The sequence below is a fragment of the Trematomus bernacchii genome, unplaced genomic scaffold, assembly GCF_902827165.1.
Source record: "Trematomus bernacchii unplaced genomic scaffold, fTreBer1.1, whole genome shotgun sequence".
Lineage (NCBI taxonomy): Eukaryota > Metazoa > Chordata > Actinopteri > Perciformes > Nototheniidae > Trematomus > Trematomus bernacchii.
Window position 1 is genome coordinate 10,849,872 of NW_022987593.1, and position 17,719 is coordinate 10,867,590.

Sequence of the window (17,719 nt, forward strand, 5' to 3'; positions counted from 1 at the left end):
AAAACGTTAGTGTTTTGTACACTCAACAAGCATAACATTCTGAGCTAGGAAGATTTCATAAAATATAGGAACATCATTCTGGTGTTTAAAATCCTGCACAATACTGCCCCTCCACCTCTTAACTCATTAGTTACTCAACGTAACAATTCCAGCCTGACCACTATAATAAGTTCCATTCAGGAAAAGTACTTTTGGTCAGTTATCGCTCTCTGTCACAGCAATATAAAACTGGAACTGTCTACCCACACATATTAAATACATACATACACCACCACTTTACAGCTCACTTAAAAACATGGTTCACTGCTACACCTGCACACACTAGTCTATGTTGGATATGGTGTGTGTGTTATATGTAATGATCATGGATGTTTCCCCCGTTTCTATTAAAGGAGAGGTGTCATGCTTTTCCAGTTATTACCCGTCCCCTTGTGTGTTATGAAGGTTTTTATGCATGTAAACGGTCTGCAGAGTCAAAACCCCTCAAAGTACACCCTGTAGGGAGTACAACTCTAACACAGAAAAGACCTCCCCAAAACGCCTAGTTGGAGATTTCTCATGTTCTTCCTGGGCATCGTGACGTCTGGATACCCAGTAGCCACGCCCAGAGCTATGACGCGATACGGTCATGCGGTACCCGGAACCAAATGGACCAATCCGTGGAGCCGTTACGTTACGTCCGCGGAGCCGTTACGTTAAGCCCCCGCTGATTGGTCCAAATTGACCAATCCACGGACTTCCTCACACACAGGCAGCTCTGCTGTTTTCTCCTCCCTGGCTGCAGGCTGATAACAGACAGTTGGGATCGCGGCGAAATTCTCTCTACAGACCCATTCTCACAGCGTTTTATCAACCTTTTTCTTACTCAATATCAAGCCACACTTATTGTTTTTACTTCGGCTGTGAGTTTGTGTGTGCACACACACACACACACACACACACACACACACACACACACACACGCACACACACACACACACACACACACAAACACACACGCACACACACTGTTAATTTGTGCTGTACTTGAGACAAAACTTACAGCTAGTACTTTTACTGGGAATGAGGAATGACATTTTAAAGCTAATTTTCATCAGTTTTTTACTTTCTTTAATTGTATTCAATTATTGATAATTCCCATTATTTAACAAGCTTATCAGTGTTTGTTGAAGATAGTAACACCTGGCATTACAAACTTTCATTGTTTGCCTGACAGGAATATCATAGTTCGGTAAACAACAATGAACAATTTGAAAGAATTCAAAACACAGTTGCAGCTAAATAATTGTTTTTATTGATTAGTAAAGAAAAGGTTTAATCTCACTGAAGCATTTACTATATGATTATGATTATTCAACAACAGTATCAGTGTTTGTTGGAAGTAGAATATATATATGTATGTGGCATTGAAACAAGAATTTCGTTTTTAGCCTCACAGGAAAATCATAGTTCGGTGAACACGAAGGTCCAAGTTGTCTGAAATCTTGTATAAACTTGAAAACCTTAATAAAGTCAACAATAAAAGTGTACAGCTAAACAGGTTTTTGAGCGCATGCACATGCAGAGACTGATCTGATCTTCATGGCTAAGGTCTTCATGCCATAGTTCGCGCCCTTCCACGAATTCCAGAAAACGCCTTGATTTCCCGCCACAAGCCCTGGAGGTGCGTACAGACCGGTGGGGTTGGCATAATGGCAATTTGTGTTCCAGAATGCACCGAGATAAGTCAGAGCGCAGTTGCTCGACCACGTGTCCTGATCTCTGTCAAACGTTGAGAACTTCATGTTGTTGTGGTTTGTCAAACTGTCCCCTAGAAATAAAAATAAAAACAAACAAACTTGAAACCCAGAAACACTTATTTTAATGCCAATGTGTGTCAGTGGGTAATATATTTAATTTGATGTTTCTATAAATGACATAAAGAAAAATAGGTACAGCACATTTATGCCTCTTAAATAGTGGTAGAATGTAACAGGGCATATTTATATTTAAGTAGAATATTAAGGTATTTCTATTTTATGTAATTTAATATTACATTTCTCACACGTCCAAATTGCAACACCTCTTAAGCCCCACGGAACCAACGAAGGGGCCGAAACCACAACATCTGCACGCAACAGTGTCTGAGGGCTTCTTAAGATTTAATAAACTATGAATGTTTCATATCCATGTAACGGGAAGAAACTCAGCTAACTGATGATTTTTTTTTTAGCAAAAGAACACACAAGGCTAACGCTGCCTCTGAATTAGCCCTGTACGAAAAAATCTTAAGGCCGTTAGCACAGAACTCTAGCTATACCAGAGATGGAGTACTCGAGTCCTGGACTCGGACTCGTGCCGATCTTCGGGACTCGTGACTCGACTCGGACTCGCTCACTGATTGACGCGACTCGGACTTGGACTCGTGAATTCTCGCGCACGATGACTTGGACTCGGACTTGTGAATTCTTGCGTACGATGACTTGGACTCGGACTCGGACTTGTGAATTCTTGCGTACGATGACTTGGACTCGGACTCGGACTTGTGAATTCTCGCGCACGATGACTTGGACTCGGACTCGTGAATTTTTCCCCCCACGATGACTCGGACTCGACTTGTACATTGACGCTCCGACTTGGACTCGGACCCGAGCAAGTTTTCTATGGAGTCTGATGCCCTCTATCCTGGCGTGTGCACCTGCGTGGCAAGTTCACGTACTGGGCCCCGCTATTCCAGTCTAAAGATGTCTAGAGACACACCCTGCATCGTGCTGTATGCTTTCACACATTCTGCTTCCACATTGGAAAAGAGCAGCGCAAAATGCTCGTTATGTGGAAACAATATTGAAGAGAAGGCTCTGTAACACATTACTCTAAGGATCGAGTTCAGACATATAGGCTGTCTTGAACACTATCATCAGAGTAACGTGATCTAATCAATAAATAAAGATTCAGCCGATTTTGCATGCTAAGTAGCCATGTGCTTTCTGGGGCTTAATCTTTATCGGTAAACCGATTTAACCGGTAAAAGTTCCTTCAAAATAAGAGTCCCGATCTTATTACTATCAAAATAAAAGTGCAAAACGAAAACTTTACCATAGGAAAATATTGGCATACAAATATAATCACTTCTCTAAAAGGTAACTCATTTTAAATATAGTTAGACATATTATAGGTCATTTACAATAATAATAATAATAATAATTATAATAATAATAATAATAATAATAATAATATTAATATTAGTAATAGGCTTTATATTTGTATAGCACCTATTACAAGAATTGTAGCCAAACTCGCTTCACAGCAGTTCAATAGACAGATTAGTATAACATGACAGGATAAAAGCAATGTAGAGGAGCAGCTACATTTCAACACATATATCCACGAAGATTAATACATGAAGACTTGTGACTCGGACTTGACTTGGACTCTTCTTAGGTGACTCGGACTTGGACTCGGACTTGAACACAGGTAATGATGACTCGGACGTCAAAAGTTGTCTTCAATGGCATTAAAACGAGAAAAAACGCGGCTGAAGGTTAATCCATAGGTTAATCCAATGTGTCTGTCACTTTGAAAAAATTATTGATAATCCATAATTCAATTTTTATGCAGAAATCGGAGAAAAAAAATTAGCTGCTAATGGTAGCCACCAGAGGTCAGCGCAGCTTCCGGGTTTTCTACGCGTCACTGTCACTCCTTATTTGGTAACCTGTGTGTGTATGTGGGAGTTCCCCTCGATTCTATTGGCTCTAGCGGTTAAAAAGAGATGTCAATCATCAAAATCGACTAAGGTGGGCCAGAGATAGGTCAAATCCACCCAAATGACCCCAGAAGTGTTTTGTTTTGCTAAACCTCTCTAAAAAGGTCAAATGTCACTTGTTTTGCATCAATCTTGATACAGGGTACTTATTATATGTTGTACTTGGGATTCCTAAAGCTTTTAGTCTACCTTACCATCATCCAAGGGTAGTTTTCACTATAAGTAAAAAATAATTTTTGGACGGACACTATCATTTACAGTTTTTTACTATGTTCAATCTGAATTTTCTTTAAAATAAAAAACATCTATATTGATTCTGACTTTTCTACATCCACACAGGTTTATCATTACTTTGAGAAAAAAGATTATTAATTTTCCCCTTTTAGAAGTGTATGGTCATTTGTTCTGGAAATGTCCTTTTCGAGCCTGAGACCTGAAAAACAGGCTTGGGACCTAACAGGTTAAGTCCCCAGAAATACCCACCAAGTGTCACCAGACCAACCTTTCCTTTTAACAAATAATATATATAGAGAGGACATATTATGCTAGTTTTCAGGTTCATCTTTGTATTTTGTGTCTCTTATGTGACTGTGACATGCTTTAATGTTAAAAAAGCTCTTTATTTTTCTCATACTACCTGTGCTGCAGGCTTTAAACCTACATTTCCCAAAGTAATATCCACACAGTAATCCTTACCTGCGTTTCCGCCAGTGAATTTGCCCAGGTGAAGCTGATAACCGTCAACCTCAGAATCGATGGAGAAGGAGGAGTACTTGGCGTCCGCCTTCCCCCCCTCCCAGTCCTCCATGTCGACCCGCAGCTCGTTCTCCTTCCTCACAGTCAGCAGGAGGATGTTTTCCAGGCCTTAGAAAAGGAACAAAAAATCTGTTTCACATAACCTCCTGTACCATTAGTTAACCTCTTTCCTCCTCAGATCGTCTCATTTAAAAAATATATATACTTCACTGCCCAATGAATTATCAGTAAAAAAGTAAAGCCAAAATGACACAATGTGTAGTGTCGCAGTGTATTGTTGGTATTTTCTCTGAGATTGGAATGTTTTTCTTCTTCCTTAAGCTAAACATACAGTATCATTATGGAGCAAAGCCTGCAAGTTGAGGCAGTCACAGGGGCCAGTCAGTAACGCTAACCTGGGACCGCCCTGTTAACCCCTTCAAAATACAAGTTTATAATATTACCATTTATTGGCTATAAGGCTGGCGCAATAAGCCGAACTAATGTAACTCAGCATTGTAGTCGGACCCCTTGGAGCAGTACACCGCCACTGGCCATGCAGGATAAAAAACCACACTTGTCATCTCCGACCAGAGGCTGTTCCCTTTTTACTTCAAGTAAGATTCAAGCCTAGACATTGAGAGACTAAAAATCACAGAAACCGCAGCATATTGTTGCTGTAATGTGAAAGAAGAGAAAACTTCACCTGGGATGCAGAGACCCGGATGTTCAGTAGAGATTGAACTGTTCAGTGCCTTATATTCAGCGTTGCAGCAAATACTAATTATGTAATTTAATTTAATTGTAACTTAGTTACTCAAACAAAGTACTGTAAAGGACAAAAAAATAACTACTGAAACAAAGAACTGTAACTTACAGTTACTGAAATAAATAACTGTACAGAAGCACATAGCAATTACAGTATTTTATGTTTATTTTACGCAATTACTATACTGTCGTATAACCCGTGTTTATTGTATAATATAAATACAAAAATAACTGGCCCCAGCCTGGTCCCCCCAGTAAAATTGGTCTAGAGCCGTCACTGGGCAGTCACACCAGCATTCACCAGTAGGCACCAATCATTTTAATTTTCCTTCATCTGACAGCATATTAAGATCAAAAATGTGTTGAATTTATTAGTTGAACACTCACCGAGCCAATATTCTCCTGCCATGTTCCCAAATCCGGCCTTATAGTGACTCCAGGGCCTGTAGAAGTTTTCAGTCCCATCCATCCTCTGGAGAAATACCTGAGAGGAAGAGTAGGAATAGGATAGGATACCAACATGTTGTACTACAATAACTACATCTGGAGAACTTTAAAAAGTATCTTGACCAGTAAACAGGACTGTTGGTTCCGATGTCAATTATACAAATGGGAAGAAAATTCAAGACAAATTATTTGTTGTACTCTTGGAGGCAGCAGAAAAAGCTGAAAGCAGTTAAGACAAGTCATGAGTTCCCAAAGCAGGTTTACAAGGTCTAAGAAAAGCACACATTCTAATAAAATCTGATATACTGACCGTCCATCCGCCCCTGTCAGTGTTCATGTCACAGAAGACTTGCAGGGGAGTGGTGGGATCCCCGGGGAAGATGGTGTACACCCCACTCAAGCTGGTGCTGTCATGGCAATAGATTTCATTGCAGTCGAAGGGCAGAAAATCCTTCGAGCCAGTGGCAGCTGAGGCTGAAAACCCCAGAAGAGCCACGAATAATGTCACCTGGATGCAAAAGAGAAGAGATTTTAAATACCTACAGCACCTTTTGAAGTGATTTCCTGCACAGTTTTTAATGGTTATACATGAGTTTTTAATGGTTATTAATTTGCTCAGAGTAGATCACGTTTTAGACAGCTCCAAGTATTGATGCTTGTATTGATTATCAGCAGAGGACAGAGACATTTAAAATATATATATTTGTGTGTTTTCTTACCTGCATCATCTTCATAGTGGAGAGGAAGGTCTACGCTGAGTTCACTCTGTTGTTTGAGGTGATTCTTGTTTGGACCCTAGGCATTTAAACAAACTGTGCATCACGTGTTTTTGGAAGTGCGTGACAAGCTGTGTTATTTTAAGGTTTATGAAAAAAAATGTAACCAGCATTCATTACTGGAATAGGTTGAAGAACCTGATCAACTGGATGTGACAGAAGGTACTGGAATGGAGAAAGACTTGTGACACTGGAGCAGGAGCCATTTTCGACAAAAAAACTGATTTGCCCACCTTCTAACAGTGCCACAGATTCTCGATGGGATGATATCTGGTCTCTGAGCCACTTTAGGACATCAACCTTTTTGTTGTTTAACCACTACTGTGTTGCCTCGGCCTTGTGCTTGGGATCATTGTTCTGCTAAAAGGTGAAGAAGAAGGTTCTCCCTGTATTGTGCTGTATCCATTCTTCTGAGATACTCAGTCCCTGCAGACGAAAAGCATGCCAACAGCATGATAGTGATAACGGCAAGTATTATGCAGAGCTCTCGACATGGTTTGCTGGTGCACCTTCACTCCACGTTTAGCCACTGAACTCTGTAGCTCCTTGATTGTGATTGTTGGCTTCTGGTCTCAGTATTGCTTGTGTAGAATAATGCAGCTTCCACCTCTTTAGATTCTCAGTCTGAGCTATGATACTCAAACTATTGGAGGGTTTTACCCAGAAAATGAGAGCTATTCTAATGTTTCACAGGTGGGGCCAATTGTAGAGTCTACAGCGTCTTTGTTTGAGGAATAGTTTTCATTTTTGTCAACTTGTAGCTTCCAAAGCACTGGGGTTTTCTATATACAAAACTAATTTCACATTGAAGGTCAGTCTTCTAAAATGAAATATCAGAACAAAATCCTAACGTTTTGATCCTTTGTAATCCAAACAAATCAGATAAATTTCAAGTGGGTGAACACTGTTGCAAGTCATTTTATGAACTACAACTAATTACACAAACAAGGAATCTCTATCTGTGGACCCAAGGACCAAAAGCTACAAGTTTAATATTAATACAGTTTAAATAGACAATGAAATAACAATGGGAACTATCTGAGAAACTACTGTGAACAGACAAGGCCACACAGACTGAAGGAACAACAGAGAAAGATTGAACAGGGACAGGTGAATCTGATCAGGGCAGGTTATCGCAAAGCCGGGAAACACACCAGGAAATAAAATGAATAGATTGAACGAGGGCCCAGAATGTGACAAAACAGCATTCAGTATTCTTTATTTGGAAGAATTTGAATAAAACATTTTAAAAACAGCATAAAATTCAATACAAATAAACAATATATTGGGGAGTTGTACTCAGGATGTGACCTATAGAGATCATGTATTTTCCAGTTACTGTAATAACTGATTATATATTTTAAATTTAAAATAAACTTAATTTCAACCAACACACCACCAACATCTTCAAAAGGAGCCAACAAAGATTATCCGTCGTCCATAAACTCGAAGAACTGTACGTTTCCCCCCCTCTTCTCCCTCTACTATACCAAAGCATTATCAATATGCTCGCTGTCACCAACCGGACCAAACTCACACGCATCTCCAACACTGCTGCCAGCGTGATTGGACTCCCTACACCCAACCTCACAGTGCTTAACAACAGGGCCATCTCACGCATAGCAACCACAACAGAACTGGACATCACACACCCACTCAATCAGTTCCTCGCTGCACTGCCACCCAGGCGTAGGTACAGAGCACTGAGATGCAAACGTTTTGGAAAAAGCTTGATTCCTGCAGCCATTGCTGCCTTAAAGGTCTCCTATCATGCAAAATGCACTTTTTTACGTCTTTTATATATGTGTGTCAGGGAACTCACAAAGTGTCAGAAAATAAAACCCTCTTTCTTTTCCTCCGTACCCAAATCTCTAAAAACGGGGGTACAATGGAGCTGATCCAGATTTGAGTCCGATATGACGTAATATCGGAAATGTGGACCCACAGCATTATCAGAAACGTTGCTATCAGAAACAATGCGTGACGTGTTTTGGACGTAATATGGTCTTTGTTTACATTAGCAAGCGTTGCTAACACTCAGAGCTAACCTGTACCGGAGAGAGTATGTGTAAAAAACAACAAGTCCTCCAACTCATACGACCAACTAGGTCGATTGTTCAAGCCCTTATTACGACCAAATAGGTTGTTTGTTCAAGCGCTTAGTACGACCTATAATCACGTTTTAAAGTTTTCAACCTCTAGTGATTGCAAACGTTACAGAGGGTCATTAGGCGCGTTCACACCGGAGTACTTTGGAGTACTTTTCCCACAATAGTTCATCAGAACTACGATATATTTGCGTTCACACCAAAAAGCCCCAGGAACTAAAGTAGCTCAAATTAGTTCGTCCGACCCGCTTTTCAGTCCCTGCTAGAGAGCAGGGACTGTTGTGGGAGAAAATAGTTCGTACGTCTGATTGGCTGTGCGGAATGCAAACCACGCCCGTTTGACTCTGAATTTTTTTTGGGAAGCGGCCATTGTATTTGCTCGCTTCTGGCAGCGTACCCGAAGAGATTACTTTTGTGAAAGCAGTTATTATAGCAACACTAAATAAATCATCGGAGCGGTGGAATTGATGAGGGTGTCTCTGCGCTTCTGGCGATTTACTCGGAGGACGCGAAGCGCCGCATTCAGAAGCTTCTACTGAATGCAGTTTCCGTGGCTCAGCAAAGTTAGCAGACCTGGCAAAGTCATGTCGGGACGACTACGAAGGTAAAAATAAAATACATGCACTGCACTGTTTTAATCTGCACAATACTGGTCTTAGATGTACTTTTATTTGCTCAGTAGATCGAGCTAGCCATGCTAGAACTTGCTAAAGTTAGGTCCAAGCTGGCTAACAACATCTAGCTAGCTAGCTATTCTCAGCCATGCCCGCTATGAACACGTTTTGACTTGTGAATAAGTGTGCAATGTTCTGTAATTTGCTTCACTAACTCATGGCACTAATCGTGTGTTTCAGGCGAGGTGTTTCTCTCAGGATTAGAAACTAGTTTTCCCCTCCGGGATAAAACGATAATATAACATTAGCAATTAGCATGCTAGCTGGACATAATGCTACCTCTGTATTCTTACCTCTAACAATACATTGTAGTTGCTATAATTTCAAGTAATTTGCAACATTCATTCTACATGTTAATGGTAAAAGCTTAAACAGTTGATTACCTGCATGCCACAAAGACTGATGTTCTAATATTTTTGCACATTTAAGTAGAAATGTAATTGAAATTCTATTTATTTTTCCTTTTTTTTATTGATTGTTATAATTGTACTCAGCCATGTTATGTTAGATGTCAATCCACTTACACTGTAACTACTCTGGCCTTGAAAGAAGGTTACACATCTAACTGATGTCCACTAATCCCTATAAAACAAAGTTCAAGCATACATTAAGCACAAAACAATAAATAAGGGCACTTTGATATTTATTCTTTATTTGATATTATTTGATCCTATCTATCTATCTTATCTTCTACTTTACACCTGCATTTTGTACACTGTCCCTGCCTGCACCATGTCCAATGTTGGACAATGTTGTCTCGTTGTTGCGATTAAACTGATCTTGTATCTTGCATATTTCACCTTAGGAAAGTGGGCACGCGATGACAGCTTCCTTGACACCATCATGGCGATGGACCGCCGTGCCATGGTCAGCAAGGAGAATGAGGACCTGCGTGCCAAGGAGATGCACGACGAACGGCTGCTGCATTCACACAAGGCCCAGGAATCGAGGTGGAGCAACAAAATACCTTTCAGGCTGGGCTTCTGGCAGTGCTAAGCGAGCTGATTAAATCCAACAGGCCTTCAATACAAAAATTAAGAAAAACTTGTCGTCGTTGATAAACTGTACAATGACTTGTTGGGAGGCGTGTGGTGCAGTGGTCTGGTGCGTTGGTGTTTGGATCAGGGGAGCACAGGTTCAAACCCCACTGCAGTCAGGATGTCGTTGTGTCCCTGGGCAAGACACTTCACCCCAAATTGCCTACACCTGGGACAGTTCATTTTGTATTATTGTGATTATATATATATGCCACTGTTATTAATACTGACACCTAACTTTGCACTAAGGTGTGTCTGCTGCTGAGCCTACCTATTGTTATTATATATATATATATATATATATATATTGCCACTGTTATTATATTGTTTTGATACTACTGACACTTATTGATCTGCTGCTGATAAATAAAAGAGAACCTACATGCACGGCACTAGCATCATGATTGTCTTTGTTTAAACCAGCAGCAGTGCAGCGGTACACAGACTAACCTGTGTGTGTAACGTAGTTCTTCAGGTGTGTATGCTTAACATGCATGTATTTATCATAGTAAAGATGGTATACAAAAGTTTTTAAAGAGCTTTCAACCTCATCCCATTGTCTTTAACACACATTTAACATAATAATATACTCATTAATATACAAATATACAGTATGAGTACTGTTTTGATACTGACATTTAATCTTTGCACTAAGGTGTGTCTGCACTATTGTAATTGTGTCTGTTGACTGGTAAATAAAAGAGAGAACCAAATGCACTGTACAAAAGATCAGCTTTATTGTCAATTTACAATTTCCATGCTGTTCAGATGCCTCTCCCCAACGTTGCTTCCAGGCGAATACAGAGGAGTTGAAAAGAGCCCTTGGACATTCGGAAATCTTTGATCCACTGCACATTGGTGTACGTTGGCACCACCTCCCACCAGGCCGACGTTCTATTGTTCACCCAGAGTTCAGTAGTATTCGCATATCTGGAACACATACAAAGACACAAATTAGCCCTACATAACTCCATAAATCCTACATTAGTTAGTATTAATGTGATTTAATGAACGTACCATTGCTGTTCTTTGGGCGTGATAACGGCCATCATCCTCAGCTGTCCTACGGCGAAACATGTCCATAGCGTGTGCTTTCGTCGTCCAATCCTTTTGTTAAGGCTTCTTAACCGCCTTCGCCTCCGACTCAGCATTTCTATTGCATTTGAATGGTCGATCTGTATTTGTGGCTGAGTTATTGGCTTAAATAACTCAGTTACGAAGCTGTATAACACGACCACCAAAACGTCAACTCCATACCGTGTCTGAGGTCGGAAGGTAAACAGAAGCATACAGCGGAAGCGGAAGTTTTTTTTCTTCTTCTTCTTCTCTCGGTTTTTTGGCGAATTGCAACTTTAAGGTGCATACCGCCACCTACTGTACTCGCCGTGAAGTTGTTTGCGGCCTGCCAGTAAACCCAAAGCAGAAGAAGAAGAAGTGACGTCAGCGGCTCATTTGCCTAATCCACCCCCAGGAACTCATTTTGGTGTGAACGCGATCTGCTTTAGTTCATCAGAACTAAAAGAGCTCTCATGAACTAAAGTTCTCATGAACTACTGTGGGAAAAGTACTTGGTGTGAACGCCCCTATTTATTCACATATAACCCTCTCTGTAAAATCCTAAATTGTAGGATAGTTTGGCCATTAAAATGCTTTTTGATTAGATTTCTAGCGAGAAGTGTATATTGTACTTTTAGAATCCACGTCCAGTGGATGTGTAGGATCTATAGTTTGATAGATATTACGAAGATGATTTGAGGTTTCGCCAGGAGAACGTTAGCGTCAACCCTCACGGGGTGAAAACAGTATTTCCGGTCTCGAAGTTTTCATAATAAAACCAATGATCAAATGATTTAACAGTGATATCTGCAGTACTCATCCACTAAAAACATCAGTTTATCCTTGTTAATTATACGACATGAATTGGTTTAAATTGTGTACAATGCTTTTGTGTTTTTCCCATAGGTTTTTCCCTTTCGATTCTGAGAGACACATTTCTTTTTTCAGAGGTTTTGATCTACATCGAACTACCCATAATCCTGGATGTTTTAGCCGCAATGCACGTCGGGATATGGTGTTTATGTGATATGAAATCGGAAAACATTTAAAAAATAAAAGATAATACCTTATTCCGAGTGTTCTTGCTTTTCTCTTTGGAAGTCATCACATTACGGCATTGTAATACACGGTTCGGCTGCATTAAATATTACATATCTGCAGACCCGACGCCAGAACAAATCTATAGAGAGGGCTTATGATTTTCATGGGAGGCACCAGAGATTTTCTTTTGGGGGTGCTGTGGGGTAGCTTGACGTTTCATAGAGGGTGCTCAAACATGTAGGGTTTCCCATTAATGTACCGGGCGCTACAGTGGAATTTTCTAATGCAACAATCCCCACACGCACATACACAGTCAGTGGACTGTTACAATGAAGGCTCGATAATCAGCTCACGGCATTTCACTAGCAAGAACCACGCCACAACAGTGTGATGTTTGTGCGTTTATTGAAGTAACATGTGAAGGATATGAGGGCGGTGAAGAGGTGATCTGGGAGGACGAGCTATGGTCCGTGCTGTGGGAGACTCAGAGTGGGGGTTCCGTCTCCGGCATGAACTGCGTGGGCTGATTACGGTCCCCCAGACGATACCTGGAGTTTAATGTTAGTATACGCAGTATAGATATGCACCGTTTAGATATAAATGGTGATGGGCAGAGGATGTTTATGGGTAGAAGGGTGAGGGAAGGTGGGTTGAAAGATGAGACAAGCGTTTGCCGGAAGCTTTGCCGGATATAAATAGGGGTGGCTGTGGTTTGAGGCGGAGTTTTAGGCGTGGCCATGCTCCTGAACCTATGTTAACATTTTAACCTCATTTCACTAGCAAGAACCACGCCACAACAGTGTGATGTTTGTGCGTTTATTGAAGTAACATGTGAAGGATATGAGGGGGGTGAAGAGGTGATCTGGGAGGACGAGCTATGGTCCGTGCTGTGGGAGACTCAGAGTGGGGGTTCCGTCTCCGGCATGAACTGCGTGGGCTGATTACGGTCCCCCAAAAGAGTCGGATTAAAAGCAGCTGACTTAAGCGTGTGCATGTCAGACGTCGTTTAGATGTTGCGGATGTAAGCGTGGTACGCTTGGGATGACGAGCGGCCGAGGGCCTAGGCGGTTGGATAAGAGATGCCTGGTCTAGCTGCTGTGGACGCTGCGCCGATGCAGGAGAAATGGCTCTAATTCTGAGAGTGCCCCCCAAAATGTGCAGGATGTTCTGAAAGTGTTTCTGGACCAGAAACATGTGGCTTGAAGATAACGTGTCTGGAACGAGTGACTACATCTTCACTTCTAAATCTGGCTAAACATTGAGAGAGAGAGACCGGAGCGTCTGCTCGTTGCGAGGGTCGGAGAGAGAGAGACCGGAGCGTCTGCTCGCTGCGAGGGTCAGAGGGCTTGCTGTGCCTGTTAACTGTTCTGGACTATGAGGAGATCTCTAGTCATCCTGAGAAGTCTACTGGATTCAGGTCTGTTCTGGACTATGTGGAGATCTCTAGTCTGCTCTGGACTATGTGGAGATCTCTAGTCATCCTGAGAAGTCTACTGGATTCAGGTCTGTTCTGGACTATGTGGAGATCTCCAGTCTGCTCTGGACTATGTGGAGATCTCTAGTCATCCTGAGAAGTCTACTGGATTCAGGTCTGTTCTGGACTATGTGGAAATCTCTAGTCTGCTCTGGACTATGTGGAGATCTCTAGTCATCCTGAGAAGTCTACTGGATTCAGGTCTGTTCTGGACTATGTGGAGATCTCTAGTCTGCTCTGGACTATGTGGAGATCTCTAGTCATCCTGAGAAGTCTACTGGATTCAGGTCTGTTCTGGACTATGTGGAGATCTCTAGTCTGCTCTGGACTATGTGGAGATCTCTAGTCATCCTGAGAAGTCTACTGGATTCAGGTCTGTTCTGGACTATGTGGAGATCTCTAGTCTGCTCTGGACTATGTGGAGATCTCTAGTCATCCTGAGAAGTCTACTGGATTCAGGTCTGTTCTGGACTATGTGGAGATCTCTAGTCTGTTCTGGACTATGTGGAGATCTCTAGTCATCCTGAGAAGTCTACTGGATTCAGGTCTGTTCTGGACTATGTGGAGATCTCTAGTCTGCTCTGGACTATGTGGAGATCTCTAGTCATCCTGAGAAGTCTACTGGATTCAGGTCTGTTCTGGACTATGTGGAGATCTCTAGTCTGCTCTGGACTATGTGGAGATCTCTAGTCATCCTGAGAAGTCTACTAGATTCAGGTCTGTTCTGGACTATGTGGAGATCTCTAGTCTGTTCTGGACTATGTGGAGATCTCTAGTCATCCTGCGAAGTCTACTGGATTCAGGTCTGTTCTGGACTATGTGGAGATCTCTAGTCTGTTCTGGACTATGTGGAGATCTCTAGTCATCCTGAGAAGTCTCAGTTGAATGTGGTGGCTGAAAACGGTGGGACCGGTATGGGATGGAGATCCGCCTCTGGGGCCGAGTTTCTGAATTTCCTGACGGGTGTGCTGAGGTGCCGTGATATTCAATCTGCTGGTGTAGTTGGGTTGTGAGGGCAGGTGCTCCTGGCGTGAGCGCCGCCGCAGAAGGAGCAGATGTGCATGAGGCGGCAGCTAGAATGAGAGCAGCCTGAGTCGTTGAAGTTGTTACACACCATCCTGCCTCCCTGATAGAGGATTGGCCTTCCGTGTTTGTCGGCGCCCTTTGAAGAGGGGGCGTTGACTGGTGAGCGTTTGAATGCAGCCCTAGGGATGATGGGAGGTGGAGGTGCGGCGGTTGATAGGCGGTCGAAAACTGGGGAGTTGCCTCTTGATGGAAAGGGGCGTGAGCGGGGTGGCTCGGGTTGTGGGGCGCTGACTGAGCAAGCTGAGGCCGGGTGGGAGGGGGCTCCGCATAATTGGCAAGAGAGGGATGCGCGTGCTGCAAAGATGCGGCAGTAAAGCTCGGAGTCCAGAGCGCCCCAGTATGTTCCCTGATTGAACTGGTTGATGCGGCCGGCTTGGCTAGCGAAGTGGATGTGGTAGGTGTAAAACCCTGAGCCTCCGAAGCGTAAGGCCATGTCTAGCTCTATGCGGAGGTACTCGTCTAACTCGGGTCTGCGTGTGGGGTAGACGGAGCAGATGACGTCGCGGTAAAGGGAAAAAGCTAGGGCGAACTCTGCAGGGGTTAAGTCCTTAGACCTCTGAGGTGGTGGATTTCGCAGCTGGACTAAACCGAAGTTGGTCTGCATTTCCCTGGGCTGGCTAGTGTCAATGATTGAAGGCTGTAGTAGCTGAGCTAAGTCTACATAGTTACCTAGGAGAATCTGCTGGTGCAAGACGAGGGACACGGGGGAAGGGCGATAGGCTAAGGAGGCTGGCTGGATGGGTGGTGTTGCTGTGGCTAGAGTGTAGCTGGTTGCAGAGGGAGGAAAAACATTTGGGTGTTGGGGAAGGGATGGGGTAGGGATGGGGGGAGGGGGAGGGGGAGGGGGAAAAGGTAGAGCAGTTGGAAAGGAAGGTACTAGGTAAAGGCCCTGACACACCAGGCAGTCACCAGAGAACTCGCCGACATCCGACACCGACAGATCCATCGACGAGTTCTCCTGCGTATTGGCCGTGTGTCGCACTGAAATACACCGCTTTACTACAGCCGAGCACGTACGAACTGCGCATGCGTGAGTGGCAATAACTCTCCTTACCAGCAGGCGGCGGTAGTGTGTATTCGTCATTCAAAATAGGCAACAACCGGAAGACAGAGAAGAAGAACAGACTGATATACAAACAAATAGCGGGTGCCGTTCCATTTTCACTCTCGTCCATCGAAAACATGTTTTAGAATATAAAAATACATGCATGATGAAATGAGCACATAAAGTGCAGACATACTATAAAATCACAGTTAATAGACCTGCATCTGATGATCGCAGTGTTCTGGCGGGTGTGTAGTTTATTGAGTCAGCAATGTAATAATGGCCACTTCTTGCTAAATTTACGATGAGATGAAAAACCGGACTTGACCAAACAAATCACGGAGCTCTCAGCAGAGGACAGCCGGGGACGCTCCCGCCGATATCAGAGATGTCCCTGCTATGTGTGGGAGGTAAGAGAGGACATTTAAATCGTTTGTTTACGTCCCTCACTTCCGTTTCGCTTCTCATTTGCTAGCTGAACAGCTGATCAGAGTGGTTTCTTGGCCCGATAGCTTGTGTCCAACACCCGGCCGATTCAACATGTTGAATCGGCCGGGTGTCGATCGTAAAAGGCCAAATAAGGCGTGTCACGGCCGAGGGTTCGGGACACACCAAATTGACTTTGGGCGACAAGGAACCCGTTTTCGCCCAACAACGCAAGACGGCCGATATCGGCCTGGTGTGTAGGGGCCTTAAGAGTCGGCTGATAGGTTAGCATGTGGCATGGCCCCTGCCCCTTGGTTTACTAGGTGGGACGCTGTTGCTACGGGGTTAGCTGCTAAAGGAGGAAAGTAAGCAGAAGCTGGGTAGCTGTGGACTGCTGAAGGTAGAGAAGAAGAAGGGATGGAGGGATGAAGGGATGTATGTGCGGGGGGATTTTGTGAAGCCTGTGGGCACAGGGATGAAAGAAAGGTTGAAATGAGCTGCGACATGTCAGACACAGAGAGAGCGGGCACAGAGGGCAATACAGCCTGGCCCCCACCAGGGGGTGCTGGTGAGTCGGGCTGTGTCCATGGAGGAGGACGGAGGCCTGTGACGTCACGGCCCGTGGTGCGCGCGCGCGGTGGTTGATTCTGGGGCGGGAAAAGCTGTGTGTGTTGCTGCTCTTGCCGTTGTGCTGCTGTAGGCTTGGTAGAGGTTGAACAGTCTAGCCTTGTTGTCGTTCCGGTGAAAGTGGATGCCGTTGTCCTTCAGGAAACGTTGGAGTTGAATGACTGTCCACCTCCGTAGTTCGGGCTCTGTTGTGGAGCGTTGAGTGCGTTCGGGCTCTGTTGTGGAGCGTCGAGAGCGCCGCTGCGAGTGGCCGGGAGCTGCGAGTGAGGCAGGCTGCCGGTGGTGGGGAGATTGGAGCTGGCTGTACCTGTTGCGGCCTCGGCTGTTTGCCCTCGCTGGCGGAGTAGACGAAGCCTGGGACCTGTCTGGAGTTGGAGGGATCTCGTTGGGGGAGCTTGAGTGGGAGCGGTGGCGGCTGGTGTGTGGGACACTGATTGCCGAGCGCACGCGGCTCCGTTCGGATGCTTGGCTTAGATCCGTCTGCTGACCTGAGGATGGCGGGTAGCCGATGTCGAAGAGATCTTCGTCTGACTCCGGCGAGTTGATCAGGATTTCGGGATCCATGGTGAGTAGCAATGTTCTTGTGGTAGCGTTTAGCTTGTATTGAACTGTGACGACGCGCAGCGTGAATCACAGTCTGCCTGTCGATCTTTGAAAGATGAGACAAGCGTTTG

General features: G+C 43.8%; 1 protein-coding gene across 1 annotated transcript; it reads right to left on the bottom strand.

Annotated features, from left to right (window-relative positions):
• Positions 1-1,271: 1,271 nt before the first annotated feature.
• LOC117482297 (microfibril-associated glycoprotein 4-like) lies at positions 1,272-6,537 on the bottom strand. The gene is made up of 5 exons (XM_034130367.1): positions 6,415-6,537; positions 6,006-6,203; positions 5,636-5,732; positions 4,442-4,609; positions 1,272-1,810 (listed from the first exon to the last, which is right to left on the bottom strand). Exons 1-5 carry the CDS (start codon positions 6,427-6,429, stop codon positions 1,533-1,535), a joined length of 756 nt encoding a protein of 251 aa, XP_033986258.1. The 5' UTR covers positions 6,430-6,537; the 3' UTR covers positions 1,272-1,532.
• Positions 6,538-17,719: the final 11,182 nt, after the last annotated feature.

Bases quoted from the DNA above. Each gene is read 5' to 3' on its own strand.
- LOC117482297 (XM_034130367.1), bottom strand. The intron at 5,733-6,005 runs GTCAGTATATCA...TCTTCCTCTCAG, and splicing joins CTGACAGGGGCGGATGGACG to GTATTTCTCCAGAGGATGGA. The intron at 1,811-4,441 runs GTAAGGATTACT...TTTTATTTCTAG, and splicing joins ATTCACTGGCGGAAACGCAG to GGGACAGTTTGACAAACCAC.